At 40.2% G+C, this 27,135-nt stretch overlaps 2 protein-coding genes across 6 annotated transcripts in view; one reads left to right on the top strand and one right to left on the bottom strand.

Annotated features, from left to right (window-relative positions):
- The window catches only part of maea (macrophage erythroblast attacher, E3 ubiquitin ligase), a 147,385-nt gene that overhangs the window by 59,144 nt on the left and 61,106 nt on the right, over window positions 1–27,135 (bottom strand). The window contains exons 1-3 of one of the 5 annotated variants that reach the window (XM_052035704.1): window positions 16,245–16,259; window positions 6,754–6,926; window positions 5,448–5,630 (exon numbers count right to left, since the gene is read on the bottom strand). In XM_052035704.1, coding sequence (XP_051891664.1) covers window positions 5,448–5,630; window positions 6,754–6,822 — 252 coding nt within the window. In that variant the 5' untranslated portion in view covers window positions 6,823–6,926; window positions 16,245–16,259. Of the gene's footprint in view, window positions 1–5,447; window positions 5,631–6,753; window positions 7,089–7,240; window positions 7,355–16,244; window positions 16,315–27,135 lie in introns of those variants that run through there. The other 4 variants (XM_052035693.1, XM_052035724.1, XM_052035684.1 and 1 more) reach the window with 4 other exon arrangements.
- ctbp1 (C-terminal binding protein 1) overlaps window positions 16,167–27,135 on the top strand; it is a 266,572-nt gene continuing 255,603 nt past the window's right edge. The window contains exon 1 of the mRNA XM_052035614.1: window positions 16,167–16,304. The gene's annotated coding sequence lies outside the window, so the exon portion shown is untranslated. The remainder of the gene's footprint in view (window positions 16,305–27,135) is intronic.

Below are 27,135 nucleotides of genomic sequence, written 5' to 3'. Positions count from 1 at the left end.
ACTAATAAAGATCTCTTATCATGAGAGTTCATGGAAAAATCATTCATACAAATTGAATGCTACAAGTTGCTCATTTTAGCACAGATTTCCAAGTCCAAGAAATAGCCCTATTTCCCCCACACCCCCAAATCACTTTCAAGCAAGACATCCAAAAACTATCCAAAGGCTGGTGGTGCAGTAAATAGTATCAAAATATCTGGGATTCACACAACCATATTAAAGGCATCTCAAAACTTGGACTCATGTTGTTAACAATAGCACCGCATTTACTTGGTTAATTAAATAGAGCTATTCAAAATATGTTAATTTATAATCTGCCATTTTTCCATGATCTAATCTCAGAAACAGAACAGTTACAACAAATAACCCAGAACCCATGGTGTCTTTGCTGGTTGAGCAAGTGCTACCAAGCCTAATGTCACCGTCCAAATTTTGGTCTGGAGCATTGCTGGTCACAGTTCTTCAAGTACACATTGAAGTTCTGTTTAAATGTAATGCAGATTTCTGCCTGGAAGTGCATTGTGATGGCAGTGAAGGTTGCCGAGAGGTGTCAGGTAGATATGGACAGGTTAAATGGGCAAGGAGATGGAATACAAGGTCAAAAATTGTCACAGTATATTTTAATTAGCAATACTGAAAGGTGTCAATGTTCAGAAAGACCTTGGTATCTCTGTACATTGATCTATGCTAATTAAAATGCAATTAGAGCATGCAGTGAGGAAGTTGAACAGACATTGGCTTTTCCTGAAAAAGTTGGAATCCAAGAATAAAAATGTCTTAAACACAATTTTGTAGGGCCCTGATGCTACCACATCTGGAATATTGTGTTTGGGTCTGGCCTCCCTACCCAAGGAGCAATTTACTTGCGAATAAGGATGTGCTACAACAAGTTCACCAGCTGCATTCTGGGATGGCATATTTGTCACAATGCAAGATTAGGCAGACTAAACCTATACTCCATATAGTTCAGAGGAATGTGGGATGATTTTATTCAAACATACAAAGTTCATTCAGGGCTTATGTTCTTATCACAGCTCTGCAGGTATGGAAAGTGGTCCACAAGGACTGAAGAACTGCAAATGTTACATTATGTTTTTTAAAAAAAAGAGAAAGGATAAATCCACCAACTACTAGTATTTGGGATTTCTTTTAAATAAAGAAAGTTGCCAGGGACAGACTGCAGGGGATTAGAGTCTGAGGTCCACTTATAGGGAGGGTGGAAGAGGGGGTGGTAAATAAGATATCTTTATTAGTCACACGTTCATCGAAACACAGTGAAATGCATCTTTTGCGTAGTGTTCTGGGGGCAGCCCGGAAGTGTCGCCATGCTTCTGGTGCTAACATAGCATTCCCATGACTTCCTAACCTGTGCAACTTTGGAATGTGGGAGGAAACCAGAGCACCCAGATGAAACCCATGCAGACATGGGGAGAATGTACGAACTCCTTACAGACAGTGGCTGGAATTGAACGCGGGTCATTGGCGCTGTAATAGCGTCATGCTAACTGCTACACTACTGTGCCTGCCTTAATTGAAATATTTTAAAAGGGCATGGGTAAATATTTGAAGAGAGAAAAAAAAACTACAGGCTGCGTATTCAATGGGCCAAACAGTCTCCTTCAATGTTGTATCCTGCAATTTTGTTGTTGAAAAGTACAAATGAAATTACAGGATCACTGAGTTAGTACAACTATTGCATACCATCGAAAGTGCTAAATTATGCATGCATTTAAAACAAAATCTTTATCCATAATGGGTCAGAATTTGGGATGGATTGTCATAGTGCAGGTCAGAAGTTGAATTTTTATCATCAGCACTTAAGTACGCACTCTGTGTCCACCAGTCAGTTCTAATTATTTCTGAACTGCAAGGCTCATCAGCCTGACATCAATGGTGGGGAAGTTACGAGAGGGAATTCTGAGGGACACATCTACCAGCATTTGAAGAGACAATGTCTGATTAGGAGTCAGCATGGCTTCGAGCATGGAAGGTCATGCTTGACGAACCTTTTAGAGTTTTTTTTTGAAGAGGTAACCAACAAAGTGGATGAGGGTAGGGCAGTAGATGTTGTCTATTTGGACTTTAGCAAGGCCTTCAACAAGGTCTCGCATGGTCGGCTGGTCTGGAAGATTAGGTTCCATGGAATCCAGGGAGAGCAAGTTAAGTGGATTCAAAATTGGCTCAGAGGTGGGAAGCAGAGGGTGATAGCTGAAGGTTGTTTCTCAGAATGGAGGCTGGTGACCAATGGTATATTGCACAGGTTGGTGCTGGGACCCTTGTTATTTATATGATTTGGATGCGAATAAACAAGGCTTGATCAGTAAGTTTGCAGAAGACACAAAATTAGGTGTTGTTAACAGTGAAGTCGGTCATTATAGATTGCAACGGGGTCTTTATCTGCGAGGGAAGTGGGCTGAGGAGTGGCAAGTATATTTTAATACACTTAAGTGTAAGGTGATGCATTTTGGAAAATCAGACCAGTGTAGGACTTGTAGTATGAATGGTAGGGCACCAGGGATTGCAATGGAACAGAGGAACCTCGGAGTACAAGTGCATAGCTCATTGAAAGCAGCTACACAGGGTGATGAAAAAGGCTCTTAGCACGCTGGCCTTCATCAGTCAGGGCATTGAGTATAGGAGTTGGGACATTATGTAGCAATTGTACAAGTTGTTGGTGAAGCTGCACTTGGAGTACTGTATACAGTTTTGGTACCCTATTATAGGAAAGACATGGTTAAACTGGAAAGAGTGAAGATTTAGGAGGATGTTCCTTGGACTAGAAGGCCTGAGTTATTGGGAGAGGTTGGCCAGGCTAGGTCTTTATTCCATGGAATGTAGAAGGAGGAGGGGTAACCTCATAGAAATGATTAAAATTACGAGAGGCATAGATAAGGTGGATGGTAACCGTCTTTGCTCCAGGGTAGGAGTCCAAAACAAGGAGGCATAGGTTTTGGGTGAGAGGGGAAACATTTAAAAGGGACCTAAGGGGCAACTTTTTCACCCAGAGTATATGGAACGAGCTGCCAGAGGAAGTGGTTGAGGCAGGTACAATAGTATCATTCAAGAAGCACTTGGATAGTTACACAAGGGATGGGGCTTGGAGGCATATGCGCCGAATGCAGGAAATTAGGACTAGATGGGTAGACGCTGTGGTTAGCATGGATTAGTTGGGCCGAATATAAACAGCTCAAGGGTATCTGAGTCTCAGAAATCAATGGCTTGACAACTGGAAGATAATACAAAGAGGAAAGAAAAAGGTCAGAGTGAATTACAGTCAGATTAGATTCAAAAAGACAAAGAAAAACAAAACAAAAATTTAAGAAAATATTCTACAAATGGTTAATCAGAAGAATGAGACTCCAGGGTCTCTGTATTTCTAATTCTGGGCCTCAGAGTTGATGCATGATAGGACCACAAACCATCCTATTAATGTAATGGCTAAGAAATTAAATAGCACCCCCAGTTTCTGTGACAAGATGATTTGGAATTCATGAGCAATCACAGCCATGTCTTGATAATTTTTGACACATGATCATTTAAAGTGGAGGAGCAGTATTCAGGATGATATTGAGAAACTTAAGGCCTTGCATTAAGAGCGCACCTAAACCTTTAATATGCAGCAAAATAAAGGGTGGAACACCTCACTACCAGCCATTCCATCTGTGGCATCATGAACCAACCTAAAAACCACAAAATCAGAATGGAAGCAATTCATCCTCATCATCCAAGATATTACCTCAGAAGGATTTTCATAACCATCAGGAAGATGGTATAAATCACTGAGCAACTTAAGGTTACTCAGCTCGTGGAATCACTCATCCTTATGAGAAAAGGCCAGTAATAAAAGCCATCAATTTACTACTTTCCTGAACAATTCCTCCAAGCTATATCTCAAGATACAAAAATTCCCAAAGTAAAGAACCAAATTTAAAAACTTACGAGCAGAAGCCTCTGAATCCAATTTTTGATGTCCATTGTAGGGAAAAAAAACTGAAGTTACAATACGAAAACAACTCAAATATTTACACTGCTGAGAGCTAAATGACTAATCAATGAATCCAGAAAATACAGCAACGAGAAAAGAAAGAATGTTTAATATGTCCAAATCATTGGCATTCCTCAAGCTTAAGTTCATTGTTGTCATAGGCATCCATAAACAGGGTATAAATGCCATGAGAATTAGCTTTATGAAACAGCAGCACAGAATATTACAAGATGAGGACAAACACAAGTTAATATGAACAAATTATACATAACGTGCGTTAAATAAACATGGACACAAGTGCAAGACTGAAAGAAATAGGAACAAGTCTGAGGTCGCGTTAAGGTTTTTCCAGATCGGTTCCAAAATGAAAATGTTCCACTGCAGGATTATCTACTTTTGCCTTCTCATATATGCTTCAAATTAATCTGAACAAGTCAAGACTGACTACTAATTCAAATTTCATCTGCAAAATTTGTAAAATGTAGCATTCACATTGGAGTTAATATCAGGAATAAATAAGGCTAACTCTTACATTTATATAATCTAATCTGCAAGGCAACAAACTTGGATATGGATACACAATAAGGCTCATTTCCTGGTCAAGGAGTGGATATGGTTTTATTTTATGAGATCACTGCCATGCTTCATAAAAGCAAAGCTCGTATATATTAGAAAAATGGAGTTGTGCTCAGAATATTTTTGGTTGGTTATATTAAATTTGACATATTATACAAGTTCATCAACCGAACAAGTATATGGGTGGGTGATAATAAAAGTATTATTCAGAATCATATCAATACCCATCCTGAGACACTATACCTCTGAATTCCAGGACAAAACACATGGATTACGTATTATTTTTGCTGTTTACTAGCCAGACATTTCTATTGATCATTGCCTCTGGAAACAATGAAACTCTACCTTGCAGTCCAATGACATGCAAATAATAATTAACGAAATTTCAATGCACATTCTGGATCTAAGAATGCGGCTGCTTCTTAACAAAGTTGCTTGAAAACCCATGAAGTTCCAAAAGGAAAGGGTCAAATGCATAATTATTAAGAATACTCTAACTTTAACCGAGGGTAATAGGACTAGTGTACAACAAGCCGTATGGACATGGTGGGCCAGAGAGCCTGTTTCTATGTGGATGACTCTACAATACAATCAAAAGCATATAACATTTAAAATTTTCAGTAACATCTTACGCAAAATGACTTAATATATGGATAATGTCTTCAATTTTGAATTTTCAGGAGATAGAATATACATAGACGTTTTATTTCCACGAGAATACAAAGCAGTCAGTTTGATTTTTAAATATCAGTGAGTGCTACACTTATTTTCAGAAATGATATCTCAAAGTTATCCACCCATTCTTAAAAATTAAAAGCTTTTTCCATTTTCAATGAAAAGTTACCCAGCCAAAAGCATTGGTTTTGTTACCAAAAGACTTTTGTACCTTTCTCTTCAAAGCGCTGAGTTTCTCAACCACCCCATCTAACAAGGTCACGACAGAATCCACTGCTGGGCAGTTGCTCAATGTTTTCTCCAGTTCTGCAACTACCATGGTCACATGACTAGTTTCTCGGTCAATATTCTTCTGGGCAGCTCGGAAACGCTTATTTAAGGTTTCATAAGGTACCTGCAAATATAAAAAGCAATTATTCACAATTTTACAAAGCTGAAATTGGGGGGGAATTACTGATATCATTTTCCCCCAAACATTACTGAAATTACATGAAGGGAAAAATACTGCTCCCACCTCTTGTACATCACGTTTGATCTTATAATTACCACAAGTTTTGCTATTTCACTTTTCCACTTGAATGTGGTTCTTATGTGCTTGATTGGAATGAGCATGACTTTTATTCCACAAACTATCTTGCAAAAACTTCAACTAGTACTCCAAATGTAAGGAAACTGAAAAAAATCTTGTGCAACTGCAATCTCATTTAAAGATTAAACAGTGCAATCAAAAGACTACAATGACATTAATAAATAGCATTGGGAATAATAATCAAGCCAAGTAAAATCTATGGAGAAAGAAAATGTTTCCATCTTCACCGAAGAACACAAATCAGCTGTACATTTCAAGCATTTTGTTTTTAAATTTGACATTTTCAGCATCTACCAAATCTTTTCTCAATAGCTTAGAAATGGCTTCATAGGACCTGTGAAAAATATTACTATTGTTCATATTATAGTCACTCCATTGACTGATTTCAAACAGTGAAGTCAACACAGAACAACTTTCCTGTTTTATTGTTATACAATGCCTCTAAACATCAGAAACGCTAGTATTTCTCATAGCCCCTTGATTAAACACTGTGTTATTAACTTTCAGCATGTGTTAACATTACTTAACTACTGAGAAATAAAACCTCTTAGAGAAGTATTTGCTATTGGGCTAGAAATAAGAACAAATTCCCATCTAGCTAATTCAACGAAACCATTTATTTTAACATGCGACTACACCTCACGAAAACGGGTGAGTGATGACTCGTTGATCCTCAATGTACCTGACACGGCAACAATTAACTCTGACTCGTTTTTTTTCATATTGTATATAATGAAGTTGAACAGAAAGTCCGAATACCTCACCTTTAATCCTCTCCAAGATGTTTGAGCGAATATTTAATATCTCTCAAGAACCTGAAAACTGGTACCTAAATGTGGCTTTTTGTAGCTTGAAGAGGATATCATGTGTACAACGGCTGAGAACATTAACTGGTAATGGGGAGATGGTGTTGGTCAGCAGAGCTTACCTTTAAGGTGGGATACTCCTGGACCTTTAATGCCATCGATAGTTGAGCAGCAGATTCCTGAACCGCCATCTTAGCTCAACCATCAATACTGCGGTGCAACATGGGTAGAAAGGGCAGCCCGAAGGGACGCGAGGAGGCCGGGCCAACGGAAGCCAGTGCAGGATGCGAACGCTCTGAAGCACAAACCGGGTCACTTCACCACTTCACCCAACAAGTCTGTCGACCCAGCCTTGTTCCACTCCCATCAGGAAAGCGGCGGCCGTTATCCCCTCAGAACACGAACGAGGACAAAACAGAAGCCAAGCCCCGCCCACTCCGCCGCCGATGGGAACCAAGCCCCGCCCTCTCCCACCGTGACGGAACCGAGCACCATCCCCTTCCCGGAGTGACGGAGATAAGCCCCGCCCTCTTCCCCCCCCCCGCTCCGCATGACCGGAGCAGGCCGCGCCCACTCACCGCACGACGAGACCAGGCCACGCCCACTCACCGCACGACTGGACCAGGCCACGCCCACTCACCGCACGACGGAACCAGGCCACGCCCACTCACCGCACGACGGGACCAGGCCACGCCCACTCACCGCATGACAAATAGAGACCCCGCCCTCTCGCCGTGTGTCGGAAACAGACTCTACCCTTACCCCCACGTGCCGAAGCTAAATCCCGCCCCCTCCCCACGTGACGGATGGAGACCCGCCCCCTCTGCCGAACCGTTGGGTTCAAAACCCTTCAACAGGTTTGAATTTCCAGCTTCCAGTTCACTCGTCCTCTTCACCCGAGCACCTCGGACATGCATGGAAAATTAACCTTGAAAGCTGCATGGACACTTATGAAGGACATCGTTTGACCAAAGGCACGGTGTATGCATAATTTTAAAACTCATTTCATACTTTTATGCTTCTGGTACAGTTGTACCGCACAGAACCGGCCCTTCGGCCCATCATGCCCATGCAGGCCATTTTGCCTGTCTACACTCATTCCATTTGCCCACATTTGGAACAAATCCTACTATGCCAAATATCTGCCCAAATGCCTCTTAAAACGTAGTGTTTGCATCTGATTCCAATAACTACTTGCAGATATCAGACACTCTGTTTAAAAAAACCTTTCCTCTCAGGTCCCCTTCCTCTGACATTAAACATATGCCTTCTTGTTTTTGATGCTTCTATCATGGAAAAAATAATCTATCTACCCAAAACATGCTTCGCATAATCTTAAGAAACAATCTGCCGAAGGAAAATCAGTGGGTTGAACAGCATCTGTGGGAGATGCTGCTTGTCCTGCTTTGTTTCTCCAGTAGATTGTTTGTTGTTCCAGATTACAGTCTCTTGTGTCTCTCATAATCTTATATCCCTCCATCAGGTCACCCCCTCCTCCTTCTTCACTACAAGGAAAACAAGCTCAGCCCATCCAGTCTCTCCCTCAACCTAAAGTCCACCAAACCAGGCAACATCCTGGTGAATCTCCTCTGCACTCTCTCTAGTGCCACCACATCCTTGCTATATTGTGGTGATCAGAACTGCATACAAGACTCCACATGCAGCCCAACTAGTGTTTGTAAAGTTGCAACATTTTCAACGTTTCTATTCCATGCCTCAGCCTATAAAGGCAAGCATGCAATATAGCTTCTTCATTATGGTGCCACTTTCAGGGAATTATGGATTTGGACCCCTATGTCTTTCTGTTCATCAACATTGCCCTACCATTTACCATTTATGTCCTATCCCAATTTGATTAAAAAAATGCATCGCCTCACATTTGTTGGGATTAAAATCCATCTGCAAATGCTTCACCCAACTTTCCTTCTGATCTGTATCCTGCTGTAGTGGAAGACAAACTTCCTTGCCATCCACAACACTAATTTTTGTGTCATCTGCAAACTTACTAAAATCCATATTGACAGCATCTACCACCCTGCCTTCACCACTCTTCTTAGTTACCTCCTCAAAAAACTCAAATTAGCGAGACAGGATTTCCCCTGCACAGGGTATATATGCCATGTCTCTGCCTTTCCAAATGTACATAAATCCTATCCTGTAGAATTTTTTCCAGTAATTTCCCTAGCAACGACGTAAGGCTCACTGGCCTGTAAATTATCTGGCTTATCCCTGCTGCCCTTCTTAAATAAAGAAACTACCATACTCCATTCTTTTGGTATCTCACCAGAGTTAATGAGGATGCAAAAATCACCATCAGGGCCCTACTAATCTCCACCCGTCTCCCATAGCATTCCAGGATACATTTCATCTGGCCTTGGGGAATTATCCATCCTTTTGTGTTCCAAGACATATGTCAGCTCCACCTTCTTAATGCTCCAGACTGTCAACATATCCCTACCTGAACTCACTATCCTCCTCGTCTCCTTTCTTGGTGACATACTTTGGGCAGTTAAAATATAACTGTCATATCATATCTTGCCAGTGAGCATATAAGGGAAAGGATTAGCCTTGAAACATGAGATTGGGGGAGGCTATCTAGCCCTTCGGGTTGTTCCATCATTCAGCGATCAAGAGTAATTTGTCACCTAACTGTACAAACCTGTCTTTTTCCACATTCCTTAAACCCTTATGCAAGTCTTATCTAATCTACAACCTCTAATTTATTAACAATTAACAAGTTAATTGCCATTTGTGCAACAGAATTCCACTATCCTCTTTGTATAGAAGTGTTGTAACTTCATTTTTGAAAGCCCAAACACAAATTTTTGGATTATCTCCATTTCTGACAGGACAGGGATGATGGTGAGATCAGGGAGTTGTATGTTGATATTCTACGACATGTCACTATTAAGAAGGAGGTGTTGGATCTCTTGAAAAACATTAAGGTGGATAAGTCCCCAATGCCTGATGAAGGAGATTGGTGGGACCTTAACTGAGATCTTTGTATCCTCTTTTGCTACTTGGCTCGGTCCCAGAAGACTGGAGAGTAGTCAATGTTGATCCTTTGTTTAAGAAGGGCAACAGACATAAACAAGAACATTATAAGCTGGTGAGCATTAAATCAGTGGTAGGGGAGGTATTGAAGAAGATTCTGAGGGACCAGATTTATTTGCATATGGAAAAGTGTGAACTTATTAGGGAAAGTGGCTTTGTGCAGGGGAAATCCTGTCTCACAAATTTGATTTGAGTTTTTTGATGAAGTGATGAATATGATAAGGTAGGACAGTGGCTGTTGTCCACATGGAAGCATATAACAAGGTCCCTCATGGTAGACTGGTCCAAAAGATTAAATGACATGGGATCCACAGTGAGTTGGTAAGTTGGATATAAAATTAATTTGGTCATAGAAGAAAGAGCATAGTGATAGAGGGGTGTTTCTTTGACTGAAGGTCTGTGACCAGTGGTGTTCTATGAGGATCAGTGCTGGGACCTCTGCTGGTTGTAACATATATAAATGACCTGGAACAAAATGTAGATGGGTGGGTTAGTAACTTCACAGATGATACAAAGATTGATGGTGACGTGGGTAGTGAGGAAGGTTATCAAGGGATTCAAACAGGATATAAATCGGTTGAAAATTTGGGCAGATGGAGTTTAATCCAGATAAGTGTGAGGGTGTTGCATTCTGGGAGGTCAGATTGCAAGAAGAAAGCATACAGTAAATAGCAGGAGCCGTAGGAGCATTGATGTACAAACGGATCTTGGGGTGCAAGTCCATAGCTCTCTGAAAGTGGCAACACTAATAGTTGGGGTGGTAAAGAAGGTGTACAGCATGTATGCCTTCATTGCTCAGGGCATTGAGTATAAAAGTCCGGAAGTCATGTTGCAGCTGTATTGAACTTTAGTTAGGCTACATTTGGAGTCGTCTGAGCATTTCTGGTTGCCACAGTACAGGAAGGATGTGGAAGCCATGGAGAGTGTGCACAAGAGGTTCTCCATGATGTTGCCTGGATTGAAGAGTATTAGTTACAAGGGGAGGTTGGAGAAACTTGGACTGTTTTCTCTGGAGTGTTGGAGGCTGCGGGGTGACCTGATAGAAGTATATAAAATAATGAGAAGCATAGATAGGGTAGATAGAATCTTTTTCCTAGGGTGGAAATGTCAAATATAAGAGGCCATAGGTAAAAGGTGAGAAGCAAATTTTAAAGGAGATGTGCAAGGCAAGTTTTTGGACACAAAGATTGGTAGGTGCCTGAAACGCACTGCCGAGAAGGTGGGTGAAGCAGATACAATGGCAACACTTAAGAGACATTCAGCCAGACACATGAACAGGCAGAGAATAGAGGGATTTGGAACATGAACAGGCAGCTGGTTTAATTTGGCATCATGTTTGGCACAGACAATGTGGGCTGAAGGGCCTGTACCTGTGCTATACTGTTCTTTGTTCTATGTCGAAGGTCCTTGACTCCCTGACCAGTGGAGATGGTTTCTTCATACCTAGCCTATTGTTACAGTAAAACTCCAATAATGTGGCATGCTCAGGAGTTTGGTTGTGCCACACTGGCTGATTTTCCAGACTTTTGGATGTTATTTCAATTAATACCCCAATACCCTTTCATTTCACTCTTTTTAGATGTTACACATAATTGTAATAATTTTTTTTCAGTGAACCAAGTGAGTTTAAAGGGAGCATGGGAAATGAGGTCCCAGTGAGTGGAAAGGGACCCCAGCCCGGGAATTGTCAGATCACGAATTATCGGAGTATTACTGTACTCTTAATATCTTGAAAGTTTCAAGCAAATCATCCTGTAAATTCCAGAAATACAACTCGTTTGTATAATCTCTTGTCATTTAACCCCTAAATTCCAACTATAATTTTTCATGCATTCCATCCAAGGCCAACAAGTCCTTTTTAAGATTTTATTGGGCTTAGTATAGCTGTAGCATAACTTCCACTCCTTTGTCAGGTTCCCCAGCTATAAACACCAGCATCTCATTAATTTAGATTATTTTCTGTATTTCCTTGTGACGTTTAATGATCTATGCACATGAATAGCCCCATTCAAGAAGTCTTTTTGCATAACCACTACCATTGCCACTTTCATCATTTAAAAAGTATTTTGTTATGAACTACATTGCAATCCATTTAAAATAAGAACATAACAAATATAAAAAGAGGTTGGTCATTTGGCCTGTTGTCATTTGTCTGCTATTTGATGAAATCAGGGCTGATCTTTTAGTTTGGCACCACTTTCCCTTAATATCCAAAAATCTATCAATCTCTGTCTCTGTAATGGTTACAGGTGAATTTTCATAAGAAACTAATTGAACTTGTTTTTGAAATATTTGTTCAAAGAATGTATATTTGGACAACACACTCTAACTTTCTCATCACAAACTTTATCAGCAAGTGTGTGGCGGACTGTGTACCTAAGAAGACAATACGGGTGTTCCCAAACAGGAAACCATGGATGAACCGGGAGATCCACTCCCTACTGAAGGAGAGGACTGCCGCACACAAATCTGGTGATCCTGATCTGTACAAGAAATCGAGGTATGACCTTCAGAAAGCTATCAGGAATGCCAAGAGGCAACACCAACTCAAAATAGAATCCCTGACCAACCGTCAAGTTATGTCAGGTCTTGCATGCCATAACAGGCTACAAGACGAAGTCGGGCTGCATAGCTGACAACGGCGAATCCCTTCCAGATGAACTTAATGCATTCTATGCACATTTTGAACAGAAGGGAAGTGGATTGTCACCATCCACCCTGACAGCCACCAATGCAGCTGAACCTGTGATCATAGTGGAGGACATAAGATCAGTCTTCCGGAGAGTGAACACGTGGGAAGCACCTGGCCCAGATGGTGTCCCTGGCCGTGTGCTCAGATCTTGTGCTGATCAGCTGGCAGAAGTATTTGCGGACATCTTTAACCTCTCCCTGCTTCAATCTCAGGTTCCCACCTGTTGTAAGAAGACCACTATCATCCCGGTACCGAAGAAAAGCAAGGTAACATGCCTCAATGACTACCGACCAGTGGCTCGGACATCCACCACCATGAAGTGCTTTGAGAGGTTGGTCATGGCACTCATCAACTCTAGCCTCCCAGACAACCTGAACTCATTGCAATTCGCCTGTCGCTGAAACAGGTCTATAGCAGATGCCATCTCCCTGGTCCTACACTCAGCTCTGGAGCACCTGGACAGTAAAGACACCTATGTTAGACTATTGTTTATTGACTACAGCTCTGCCTTCAATACAATAATCCCAAGTAAGCTTGTCACCAAACTCCAAGACCTAGGACTCAACACCTCCCTCTGTAACTGGATCCTTGACTTTCTAACAAACAGACCGCAATCAGTGAGGATAGGCAGCAATACCTCCAGCACGATTATTCTCAACACTGGTGCCCCACAAGGCTGCGTCCTCAGCCCTCTACTCTACTCCCTATACACTCATGACTGTGTGGCCAGATTCTGCTCGAACTCCATCTACAAGTTTGCAGATGATACCACCGTTGTAGGCCGTATCTCAAACAGCGATGAGTCGGAGTACAGGAAGGAGATAGAGAGCTTAGTGGAATGGTGTCATGACAACAACCTTTCCCTCAATGTCAACAAAACAAAAGAGCTGGTCATTGACTTCAGGAAAGGGGGCGGTGTACATGCACCTGTCTACATCAATGGTGCTGAGGTCGAGAGGGTTGAGAGCTTCAAGTTCCTGGGAGCGAACATCACCAACAGCCTGTCCTGCTCAAATCACGTAGAAGCCACGGCCAAGAAAGCTCACCAATGCCTCTACTTCCTCAGGAGGCTAAAGAAATTTGATTTGTCCCCTTTGACTCTCACCAACTTTTACCAATGCACCATAGAAAGCATCCTATCTGGATGTATCACGGCTTGGTACGGCAACTGCTCTGCCCAGGCCCGCAAGAAACTGCAGAGAGTTGTGGACACAGCCCAGCACATTACGGACACCACCATCCCTTCCTTGGACTCTGTCTTTACCTCTCGCTGTCTTGGTGAAGCAGCCAGCAAAATCAAAGACCCCACACACCCGGGGCATACTCTCTTCTCTCCTCTTCCATCGGGTAGAAGATACACGAGCCTGAAGGCAAGTACCACTAGACTTAAGGACAGCTTCTACCCCACTATGATAAGACTATTGAACGGTTCCCTTATACAGTGAGATGGACTATGACCTCACGATCTACCTTGTTGTGACCTCGCACCTTATTGCACTGCACTTTCTCTGTAGCTGTGACACCTTACTCTGTACTGTTGTTGTTTTTACCTGTACTACATTAATGCACTCTGTACTGACTCAATGTAACTGCACTGTGTAATGAATTGACCTGTACGATCGGTATGCAAGACAAATTTTTCACTGTACCTTGGTACAAGTGACAATAATAAACCAATACCAATACCAATCTTGCTTTACTGATTCACACATACATTTCTTACTTCCCTCCCCTCATTTAAGTAAGTTACTTTCTTTAGAATACTGTTTATTCATAGCCTAAAGCACAATTCTGAATATTAGCCTGCTCTTGTGCCTTTTAATACGCCTCCCCGCTCCCATTAAAAACCATGAAACTGCTCTAGTATCCTTTCCGCCAAGGCACTTGTCCCAGTCCAGTTTACACTGAGCGTATCCAAACAGTACAGTTCAATGAGGTCACAGAATTGGCACAGTATCTTTTTCTCACACAATTCCTTCAGTCATTTACTTACCTCATTCATCTGCTTATCCCTCTGCCAATTTCCAAATGTCTCAGGCAATAATCCAGAAATTATAAACCTTTTGGTTTAGTCCTCTAATTTAGCTCTTTGTATCAGCACTTTCTAAACAGGATATTTTGCCTACTCATGTCTCCTTGTTGGCTCCAACATGGCCCACAAAAATCGGATCCTCACACTTCCTTTCCAATATCCTTTCAAACGAATGTAAGATGTCCCTCATCCTGCCACAGTGCAGGCAACCCACCACATAGGGCTTACAAAGGATGCCATCTGCCACCCGCCCCCTCAGTCTGAACTATGGAATCCTTTTAACTATCCCATTAAGCTACTCCTCCTATCCCTGCTCCAAGATCCCACATTCACTTTTCTGGCAGTCTTCCCAATTGTCTTTATCTATCTTCAGAAGTTGCAAGTTCTTTGTCGTTCACTAATTCTTTTTAAAAATTAATTTTGATCTTGTACTTATCTGTGAGATGTGAGCAAAGACGTGGGAGGAATATGTGGACTTGTGTCAAAACATCTACAACTCACACTCTAGCTCAATGACGTTGAGCTGGAGAGATTCCAGATGGAAAATCTATATGCAGTTGCATTTGCACAGGGCAGTCTCATTGTCCACGCAATCTCATATTTTATTGTTCATTAAAATAATCTGCTGTCCTGTAATTTAAGACATAATTTGTAATTCTCTTTAAGTCTTTTAAAAAAAAAATTAACACTATTTTGCACTAAACACTAAAACAATTGGCATCATTTTAAATACTCTCTCAATCTTACTTAGGAGGCAAGTGGCAGCACCTCTTCTTCCCTGAGCACTGAATTTCCCTCCAACCAACTTCCAAACTTTAGACTCTGTTTAGGAAGTGTCTGATGCAGCCACTGCCTGAGTTATCCAGGAAAACAACAGTAGAAATTGACATTGATCAGGGAGGCTGGTTAAAACTCAAGTTTCAATGATTTTCTCTAATAGGAATTTCAGAACAAAATGATTTTGTGTGGAAACAATTGAAAGGTGAATTTTGAAAGATTGGAGCTTAATGTTGCATGTGGTGGGATATGTATTTTGTTACAGTTATATTAATTGACATGAAAACATTAAGGTTTTTTGGCCTGCCATCCTTCACATTCGTTTCTCTATGATACCTCTGAACTGGTGATCACCTTATTCTGTCTTTCAGTTAAATATTATTAAAAACGTGCTTTTTATCATAATTCTAATAGTACAATAGACCAGGCATGTTTTGCAACAGAATTTTGAATATTAATGCTTTTTAAAATGAGTACAAGATCCTCCTGTAATATAACTTTTAGAAAATCATAGCGTGCCAAATTGTTCTAGCGTATAGTAAAGATGCTAATCCAACCATTTCATTATTTTCTTAATAAAATGTATTCTTGAATGAAAACGCTTATACATTTCATGTTGGTAGCACACACTTGGCAAATCTGACTATTTTGTTAATTTACTGTTGTAATTATAACAGCAGCTAAATGCACAACATAATTTAAATACGTTGTGTATTTCTCTAAAATTGCAAGTTGTGTTTTACTGCATGTGTTATAGAGGCTGTTGCTATGAGTTTGGAGTGAATGCCCGTGTAAAACAAATGTGCTGTTTATTCACAGTTTGCAGGAGGGTAGAAATGATGTGCATTGCTGATGAGTAAGTAAATCATACGACGTTGTTCGGATTGGTGCTGAAACGACCGAAATACCTTTATGTCGTCGTGTGTTTGTGAAAGGATTGCGTGCTTTTGTTATCAAAGTATAATTTGACGTGCAAAGGAGCGGAGTGGAGCAATAATTTGTTCTGGGGTGGGGGTTGTTTATAGATACGTCGACTCGTGCAAAAAGCATGAACTTACCAATTTGTCGGTAGTCGCATGCCTGAATAACAGCGAAGGGACTTTCGACCGCCAAAAAATGTAAGGTTTGTACGTGATATTAATGATAATCCCGTTGGAATCCTTTGTAATGTTATTGTAAATTGAATTCTCTCAAGCGCTGTACTCTGCACATTTTCTTGCTTGTTAGGGTGAGACCTCTTTCCCCCGCCACCAACCTTTCAGTTTGGATTAAGATGTGAATATTAGTGTGATGAAAATGCCTGTAACAATAGCGTGTCTGCATTGGAAAGAGATGGCACTCGCAGCTCAGACCACTTTCGCCATGTTTTTGTTTATTCAGATAGAATAAGGTTGAGGGGAGTGACCTATCCGCAATCCTCTTTTCCCCATCTCTTTCTCCAGCTGCTTTATCTTTTGTCCTTTGGGATTAGCGCTTGACTTTTAACAAAACATGCTGGAGTGTTTATTTCGTTAGTCATAACTGTATGCATTATGAAACTTGTTGATTTTGTGATTGGCCGTGGTGTTGAATGACACAAACATCGGAGCTGGCAGTACATGAAGTGTTCTGGACTAATTAAGCACTTCCCTCTTTGCAGATACTGGAATGGGATATTTAAAGTCGATCGTCGAGTGTGGTTTAAAACTGTAAAGTTCTAGAATTTGGAGCACGTGTTGACATCATGGGAGAAATCTAGAGGCCATTTGGAAGCCATAGATTAACCCAATACCAAATGAATTGTCAGCTTTGAATACAAGATAGAGTCAATGCAATTAATTGCAAATACTTTGGAAGTACTTTTTTACATCGGCATAGAAAATAAATATTACATACTAGTTTATCTAACACTCTTGTTTTAGTCCTAGAAATTGTTTCATAGACTAGTTATAGCATGGAAGAGACCATTCGGTCCATCTGTTTTGTAGTGGCTCACAGTAAAAGCTCTCCAGCTGGTCCCACTCACCTGCCCTCTCCTCACAGCCCTGCAGATTGTTTACTCTGATGTACTCATTGATCTCCCTCAGAAAGCCACACTTGAAACTGCATATACTGGCGATTCCTGATCCTAACCACTGGCTGTGTGTGGGGAAAAGCCCTCATTTCACCTTTGGTTCTTTTATCAGATAACTCTCATCTATATCCTTTAGTTCTTGACCCTTCTACCACTGAGAAAAGTTTTTCTATCGGCTCTATGTATACCCTACATGATTTTAAATACCTCCATCAGATCCCCTCACAACCTCTGTGTTCCAAGGAAAACAAGTTCAGCTTTTCTGGTCTATTCATGTAGCCAAAGTATCTCACATCTGGAATCATTTTTAGTAAATCTCTTCTGCACCTTCTCCGAGGTGCGAAGCCTAAAACGTGGTGTCAAGAACTGGACAGTCTTTTCCAAAAGATCATCATAATTTGGTTGCTTGTAATCTTTGCCTCTATTAGGCCTAGTATCCCATAAAAAATTTAACCATTTTCACAACCTGCTCTGTTATTTTCAACAAAGTTTGAATGTATGCCCCCTGGTTTCTGTTCTGGTACACCATTAGAATTGTGTCTTCCAGTTTCCAGTTTATATTGTCTCTTATTTCTCCTACCAAAAGGTAACCTTTTTTGCATTTATCAGCATTAAATTTAATTTGCTATCAAGCCACCAATTCCACAGCCTGTACATTTCCCTATGAAGTCTATTACTGTCCATTTCATTGTTGTCCCCAAATTTTGTGTTACCTGCAGACTTGGAAAATGTGACCTCCACATTCAACTTCATGTCCAATGAAAAGAAGTAGTGTTCCAAGTACTGACTCTTGGAGAACTCTGCTGTACACTTCCCTCCTGTCTGAGAAACAGCCTTTCACTGCCACTGTCAGCTTTTCGTGACTTAACCAAATTTCTATCCAACTCCTTTTATTCTGTGACCCTCAGTCATGATCTCAAGCTGATTATGTGACATTTCATCAAATGCCTTGTGGAGGACCCTGTACTCTCTTTGTTACTTCATCAAAAACCTTTCTCAAGTTAAACATAATTTGCCTTCAGTAATCCATTCTAATTTACTCTAAGCAATCCTTACTTGTCCAGACTGCTCATTCTGTCTCTGATTACTGTTTCTGGACCTTTACTTAATATTTTGCATTGCCACATTGATCAAAGGTGCAGCTGTTGCAACTTACTGTATTTATTTGCCTACAGAGGCCATTATTTAGAAAATCAAGATGAATAGTTGGGCTGACACAAGTTTAGTCACAGAGTTGACCTCTTAATATCTTTCTGCCACATTGTGATTGGCCATTTCAAATACACATTAACTACCTTGCCCCAGGCTGGGGATCACACACTACTGTTTGAAATGTTACTTTATAGGCATTATTTTCAATAAAATTAGAGTTTCAGTACAAAGCAAACAGAAATCATTCATTGCTTGCTTTCTCATTTAAAATGCAATCAATTACCATTTAACTAATTTGGTCAATTTGGTTTAACAGTAGGATTTACTTTCTGCTGAAGACTTTTATTTTGGTGGTGGGGGGCTGGGGAATTGGAAGTTCTGCAGACTCGCCTATGTATTTTTTTGAAGATTCCTGTAGCATCTTCCCAATTCAGCTGTTCTCATTCATTGTATTGTAGAATCCTAGAGATGCATGGCATAGAAGGAGGCCTTTTGACCTGTAGTGTTCATGCTAACCAGAAGTGGACATGCATGTGGAACACATTATTCACTTTATCTTGTATTGCGGTGTGTTACGTATCACAATGGCAAAGAGTTACATTATGGAAACTAATTGTATAGGTGGAATTATCAAAGTGTATGTTTCTGTTCCTCGAAGCAAGGAGACCATGACTTTTAAATTACATTGGCACTACCTTCCTGCGACTTGTTCCACAATCTTGTGGCATTCATTATGGTCCAACAGTGTTAATCCTTGACTTTACAAAGACTGAGAAATTATATCGTCGTTTATTATATCTGCTAAGATATGCATACCAGCAGCGGTTTTGATCAACCCCTTAAGATATGCTGTATTAGGACCACAATTTCCTCCAATTAAATTCTGGAAGAATCAAAACTGTCATGTTCAGTTTGAGGCACAAATTCTGTACCCATGCCACTCATATGAACTGCTGCTTGACTACTGTCTTGGATTGAATTAAAACGCTTGCGTCATCTCTGGCCTGAAACTGAACTTTGACCTCACATTCTCTCTTCTTGACTTTGATGAGGAGACTTAAGACTGCAAGATTAAAAAGATGATATGGTCAGTTCAGAAGAAAAGTGGCAATGGAGTTTAATCCAGAGAAGCATGAGATATTGCATTTGGGCAGATGCAACAGAGCAAGGGAATGCACAATAAATGGTGAGGATATTGAAAAGTGTGGAGAAAGACAGGGACCTTGGGAGTGTTTGCCTATAGATTCTTAAAGGTAGCATATTCAATAAAGTGGTTAAAAGGTATGCAGGACACTTCCCTTTATTAGCAAGGTGTAGAAAACCAGGGCAAAGAAGCTATACCAGAACTATATATAACACAAGTTCCCACATTAGAAGAAAAAATGTGATTATATTAGCGACGGTGCAGAGGCAACTTAACAGGATGTTACCAGATTGTATAATTGTAGCTGGAAAGAAAAAGTATTTGAGTTAAGATTGGAGCAGAGGAGGTTTAGGGAAAACTTAATTGAGGTGTATAGGATTTCTGGGGGGCCTCAATTGAGTAAATAAGGACAATTTCCCGAGCAATCATTTTAAACTCGGTGTATATTAAGCTGTTGGTAGAAAGATTAGAGGAGAGATGAAAAAAACTGCCTGAAAAAGTTTCAAGAAGCTGAAATCCACATCATTTTTAAAAAGTGCTAGAAAGTGTACTTGAAGAGCAGTGAATGGCAGAACTACAGACCAAGTGCTAGAGGGTGGGATTAAATTGGATTGGGATGGGTACAGTGGGCCAAATGACTTTCTTTGTCCTAAATTTTCAATTATTTCTGTGTTTCTAGCACAGGGTGCACACGTTTCCACCTATGAGCATCACCTCAATACACACCCCAGCCCACCAACTGCCGAAGCCCCCATCCAGCTCCACAAATGATTGGTCCAAAGATCTCCTGACTGCCCTCCCATTATCTAGCCTTCATAAATTTCATTTCTTACTGAACTCTGTTAACTTTGCCAAGTCCTGCCCACATAGTATGATTGTGCTTGCTGATTCTCCAACATTTAAAGTTTAAAATTCTCTATCATTTGCTTTTACAACCTCTGCCCTTCCTTTATTTATGTATTTTGCCACCTCACGAAGCCTCTGAGAACTTTGTGCTCTGCTTTGTCTGATCTTTTGTTCATCTTCCAATTGCTTCACGACTGTGCTCATCTTGAGCCTTAAGCTCAGGGATATGCTTTGCCATTCCCTCTCCCTGAATTACAAACTATTTCATTGACCAGACATTCAGTCAACATTTTGGTTCATTGTCAACTATTTTCTGAGTACACAAATTGGAAAATAGCTTATTTTATTTATCCTGTGTTGGATGGATTAGATAAATGCAAATTGTATTTGTAAATATTGACAAAAGAAATTGTGTACTCCTTCTGAGGGAATGCAGGTCTTGCTTGTGATCCCATAGCCCATAGGAGTGATGGGATAAAGGCTTGCTTGCATGACTGGACTTTGGTAAGAACAAGAAAAGTTCCAAAATATTCTAAAACTCTAAAGCAAAATTCCACCGTTCAAAGGGAGCACTAGAAGACCAGAAGAATTTCTTGATCCCTAGTGAGAGAATTTGCTTTTATTTAGGGATTATTATTCCAAATTATTATGTATTGTTACCGAAGAATCTACTGTGCTTCAGTGGAAATAATGTTACAGATGGGTTAATTGCATGAAGCAGTTGTCCATTTATTCCTATAATTTGTTGATAAATGAGAGACGTGGTTGGAAGTACGACAGATTAAGTTACATTTATGAACCATTAAATGCATTGTAAAAACAATTTATTGCAGGAAATTATTTTTCCCTGTTCAGCAACTACACTATCCATATTGAATTGAATCATCAAGCCAAGATACTATTGGAGTTGGATAGATAGTTTTTCACATAAAAAGAGAGAGATATGAGATGAAAATATATCATTAATGATGATGAATACTGTATTAAATGAAATTTAAATTTTTGATTGTATTTGTGAAATTAATTTTACTTTCTTTTCAAGTCTTGATATATTTGCAGATGTTAATCCTACTCCAACAGCTAGGAGGTGCATTGAGACTGCATTTCCTTCCTTTGAGGAAGTATCTCTTACTTTAACACCAACAGAAGACTGTCAAATCATTGCAATGTTGCCACTCTGGCAAATGAAAAAAATTGTATTCAGGAGTAAATGATGTGCAGAGGTTTAGAATAAATTACAACAGTGACAACTTGTACTTATATACACCTTTCATAAAATATTCGAAGATGGTTTGCAAAAAGGTTGCTGAAGAAATTTCGACATCAAGCTGCATTATGAGACTGTAGGTCAGGTAATCGTAAGAAGGAGGGAACAGGTGAAGAGATTTTGAGAGGAAGCCCAGAGCCTTGCAGGTACCGTCACAGCCCCCAGTGATGGAGCAATTAAAATTGGGGTTGAGTAAGAGATCAAAATTGAAGGAACTGATAACTCAGAATTATAGACTGGCAGAGGTTGCTAAGAAAGGGTAGCAAAGCTAAAGGGGGATCAGGAAACAAGGATGAAAACATTACAAATAAGGCATTGCTTAACCAGCAGCAAACACAGGGTGATGACTCAATGGGACAATGTGAGTTAGTATGCAGCCAGAAGAGTTTGAAATGCGTTTATTTATGGACAGTGAAAGATGGGTGGTCAGGTAAATTTAAATTTTAAATTTTATTTACAGCGTGGTAACAGGCCCTTCCGGCCCAGCGAGTCCACGCCGCCCATCTTAAACCCAATTAACCTACCCGTACGTCTTTGCAATGTGGGAGGAAACCGGAGCACCCGGAGGAAACCTACGCAGATACGGGAGAACGTACAAACTCCTTACAGACAGCGACGAAGAGTCTGTTGTATTTGTCAGATCTAAGTTGATAACTGTGCCGGGTGGAAAAGCTTTAGATTGCCAAGGCCATAGTTAACAATTTTTCTTTTTATCCTCCAGCAATCAAGAACATGAATTCTATGAGAGCCATATACTTCCACTTATTTGGAGATAGGACAGTTGTTTCAGTCAGAGGCTAGTAAAATTTGAAATATTCTTTATTTAATATAATATAATTTATTTCAATCATTTTGATTGACTCTGGTATGAGGATTCTCAAATTTTGATTGATTTCAAAAGACTTTGAGCCATTGGTTCACATTTTGCAGCCTGTAGTGAAAGTACTGCTACTGCTACCCTTAACAAAAACGTTGTGCACAAAGATTCATTGAACTTGAGAGTACAGATTTCTTTATTGCTAATGTTATTTTTAATGACAGCATCCACAGAGGATCTGTGACATTCAGAAATAGGGCAAGTAGCAAAATGAATCATAGAAAGTTAGTATGCAGATACTGGAAGGAATTCAGAAGGCAGGTGAAACATTTTGCCTTAATTGAAAAGTGTTTGGAGTACAAGGAAACGTTACCACAATCACAGGATAATCTAATTCATAAGGGTTTAATGAGATACCACCTGGATAACACCAGAACCACTCTGTTCAGCTTTTGTTATCTCAGGAAAAGTGTACTTGCCTTGGTGCAAGCCCAATAAAGATTTACTGGTTTCAGTCCTGGGATGTCCAAGGACTTCATACAATGGACTTATATTCTCTGTTGTTCAGAAGTGATTGTCATATAGCACAGAAACAGGCCCTTTGGCCCAACTGGTCCATGCCGACCGAGATTTCCACCTAAGCTAGTCGCATTTGCCCATGTTTGGCCCATATCCCTCTAAACCTTTCCTATCCATGTACCTGTCCAAGTACCCTTTAAATGTTGTTAATGTACCTGCCTCAACCACTTCCTCTGACAGCTCATTCCATACACTGACCACTCTCTGGGTGAAAAATTTGCCCCTCAGGTTCCTGTTTAGTTCTTGATTCCCCATTCCTGGAAAAAAAACTTTGTGCATTGACCTTACCTATGCCCCTCATGATTTTATACACCTCTAAGATCACCTCTCATTCTCCTATGCTGTAATGAAAAAAGTCCCAACCTGCTCAACCTCTCTCCATAACTCAGTCCCGGCAACATCCTCAAAAGTGTCCTCTGCACTCTTTCCAGCTTAATAGCATCTTTCCCAGTAGAAGGGTGAGCAAAACTGAACACAATATTCCAAATGCGGCCTCACCAACATCTTGTACAACTGCAATATATCGTTCCAACTTCCATACTCAATGCCCTGACTGATGAAGGCCAGCATGCCAAAAGCCTCCTTCACCACCCCATCTACATGAGATTCCACTTTCAGGGAACCATGTATTTCTAATCCTAGGTCCCTCTATTCTACAACACTCCCCTGCGCCCTACCATTGACCACCCTGATTTGTCTTTCCGCAATGCAACAACTCTCACTTAGCAGAATTAAACTCCATTTGCCATTCCTTGACCCACTATAGATGACAAATAGTAATAGGCCTAGCACTGACCCCTGGGGAACACCACTAGTCACGGGCCTCCAGTCCAAAAAGAACCTTTCACCATCACCCTCTGTTTCCTATCATCAAGCCAATTGTGTATCCAATCAGCTAGTTCTCCCTGGATCCCATGCAATCTATCTTTCCACAGCAACCTACCATGCACAACCTTATCAAAGGCCTTGCTGAAGTCCATATAGGCTATGTTTACTACCCTGCCCTCATTGACCTTCTTGGTTACTTCTTCAAAAAACTAAATCAAGTTCATGGGACATGATCTCCCACCCACAAAGCCATGCTGACTATCCCTAATCAACTCCTGTCTTTCCAAATGCTTGCGCACCTTATCCCTCAGAATCCTCTCGAGTAACTTACCTACCACTGGTGTTAGGCTTGCTGGCCTATAGTTCCCAGGTTTTTCTTTGCAGCCCTTCTTGTATAAAGGCACAACATTAGCCACCCTCCAGTCTTCTGGCATTTGACCCGTTGTTAATGATGATACATATATCTCAGCCAGGGCTCCCGCAATTTCTTCTCTAGCTTCCCACAGTGTTCTTGGATATACCTGATCAGGTCCTGCAGATTTATCTACCTTCAAGCTTTAAGACGTCCAGTACTTCCTCTGCTCTAATGCGGACTATCCCCAAGACATCCCCATTAACTATCTCAAGTTCCAAAGTTTTCATGTCCTTCTCCACAGTAAAAACAAAGGAGAACTATTCATTGAGGACCTCATCCACCTTCTGCAGCTCCACATATCGATGTCCACTTTGGTCTTTGAAGGGCCATATTCTCTCTCCAGATTGTATTGAAACTTCAAAGATTTTGAAGAGACTTGATGGATTGGATGTGATTGTTTCCCTTGGCTGCCAAGTCTTAAGCTAGGAAACATAATCTCAGGATATTTAGGGTGAAGGAATTCCTTCATTCAAAGAGTTCTGAATGTTTGGAATTCTCTTCCACAGTGTTGTTGATACTCTGTAGTATCTCATTATAGATATGAGCCTCCAGTCCAATGTTGTAGTATCTTACTAAAGTAAACGCAGAGATAGATTTTGGAATCAGGGAAATTTTAGAGGGATCTGCCATAAATGCACTGAGGTAGAACAACTACCATGGTTTAATTGAATAGCAGTTTGGCTTCAGGAACCATGTGGCCCATAACTCCTATTTCTTATGTTCATATGTTTAGTGGGCTGATCAGCTAATGAGATTGTGGTAAGAGCCTGAAGTAAAATTGAGAGAATATAAATGACTTTGCTGGGTGTTTTTAAAACGATTGAGACATAAACAGGGAATGAAGGAAGACATTTAAATATCATAAAACAATCTTTTATAAAATCTTCAATTTTTATTCCTCTTCTGAAGGAAAGACTTCACACTTGTAAGTAAAATAGCATTTTGAGAGCCTGCAGAATTGTTCAGCAATAGTAATGTTACAGTATGTCATTAAAATTTCCTATCTGAATCATTTATGTTCATGCCAAATCAATTCTTCACTGATTTTTGTCTGCTAAGAATGCAATAGCAAGAGTTAAGAATGATATTCCAATATCTAAGAATAATGGCATTGATAAAAGCTCCAGTTGTACTGGATAGCAACATGAAATTGTTTTCTATGAAGAACGTAGCGTGCAATTCTTATTTTATCTTTTTGAATGCTGCAGGGTTGTTGAGAAGAACAAATATATGCTTTTTATCCTTTCTCCTAGACTTTGTTTGTAACCCCGTTTATATTAGCTTCCATGAAATGATTGCTTCAAGCCACTCTCTGCAGCAACACTGCAACAATGTACCTCTGGAATAACATTTCTAGTTGATTTACATTATAAGTTTATTTCAGCTTTAAAATATATGAGCAACCAAGTAATGCACTTGCAGCTAGAGGGTTCATGAGATAACATTAAACTCATCCCATTATAGTACCCTATTCATATAATGTTAAGCACTTAACAAAAATACCAAAGTTTGAATAAAATAATGCATTAGAATTGTCACCAGCTTTCTTCCTCCTGACTTGAGTATTGACCCACAGGTATCTTTTGGTGCCTTGCTCCACGTGGTATTGGTAAAATGCTGTTTATTTTGCTTTGCCTATTCCATAAGCTCAAACACTTTACTGTTCAGATTTGTTTTCAGATTCCTCCACAGCTTCACTTCTCCAGCCCCTTTCTGATATGTCTGTATTTCAGATAACCAAACACAAAGCTATGTAATCCCTTCTTTAAACCTCTCTCCCCACTACCTCTCTCAAGAAGCCACCTTAACCGCACCCCAGCCCAGTCTCTTTTCTTCCCTGTTGTAACATCTCCTTAAGAGTTTTGTTGTCATTCACTTGGTGGCACTCCTGTGATTGGAACATTTTGTGATATGAGGGGCACTCTATAAATGTAGATTATTTATCGTAAATTCTATCTCACACACGGCTGTGGAGATCCTTGGTTAACGATGAAATAAATTCAGGCATGTGATTTCTAGGTCTTTACCATTACTTCTTGCCATTCAAAAAAAGGAACCAAACAAATTTGAATAAAAATGACATTATTTAACTTGCCTGATTTGTTTTCTTTGTATTGACATCTTGACACCTTGATTTCTCTGCGCAATGCTTTAAAATACTTGTGTTTCATACTGATAAATGACAATGTTTTAGATACTCACTACCCGTAACTCTGCGTGAAAGAACTTAAGTCTTGGCTGTTGTATTACTTAAAAATTGATGTATAAAGTGAAAGTTATTCATATAGATTTCATGGTTATTCAGTTGATAAAAATGTCAGATTTGGTGATCAGTTTACACTTGTTCACCGGTGCAATCAGCAACAAACGCAGATAAGTGAATAGCAAATAAAATACGATAGATATGAATTAGGAGCAGGCGAAGGCCACATGGCTCCTCAAGCTTCCACTAACATTTATTAAGATTATGGCTGATCCAATTGTAATCTCAATTCTGTCTTCCCATCTTTTGGGCAATCTTTTACTCCCTTTCTTATTGAGATCCATCTACTTCCACCGCCTGTTGAGAAAGACAGTTCCAAAGACTCACAATTCTCTGAGTGAACAATGTTCACTTCATCACTGTCTTAATTGGCTGAATACTTATTTTTAAAATGACGCTGGTTTTAGATTTTCCCACAAGAGGAAGTATCCTCTCCACACCTAACCTGCAAAGAGCCCTCAGGATTTATGTTTCAGTCAAATTCCCTTTCACTCTTCTGAACTCCAGAGGATGTGAGCCAAGCCTGCCCATCCTTTTTGAATGAGACAACCTGCCCATTCCAGGTAGTAGGCTGGTAAATCTTAT

This window comes from Pristis pectinata, chromosome 2 (genome assembly GCF_009764475.1).
Source record: "Pristis pectinata isolate sPriPec2 chromosome 2, sPriPec2.1.pri, whole genome shotgun sequence".
Taxonomy (NCBI): domain Eukaryota; kingdom Metazoa; phylum Chordata; class Chondrichthyes; order Rhinopristiformes; family Pristidae; genus Pristis; species Pristis pectinata.
This window is presented reverse-complemented; position numbering and strand designations above follow the sequence as displayed.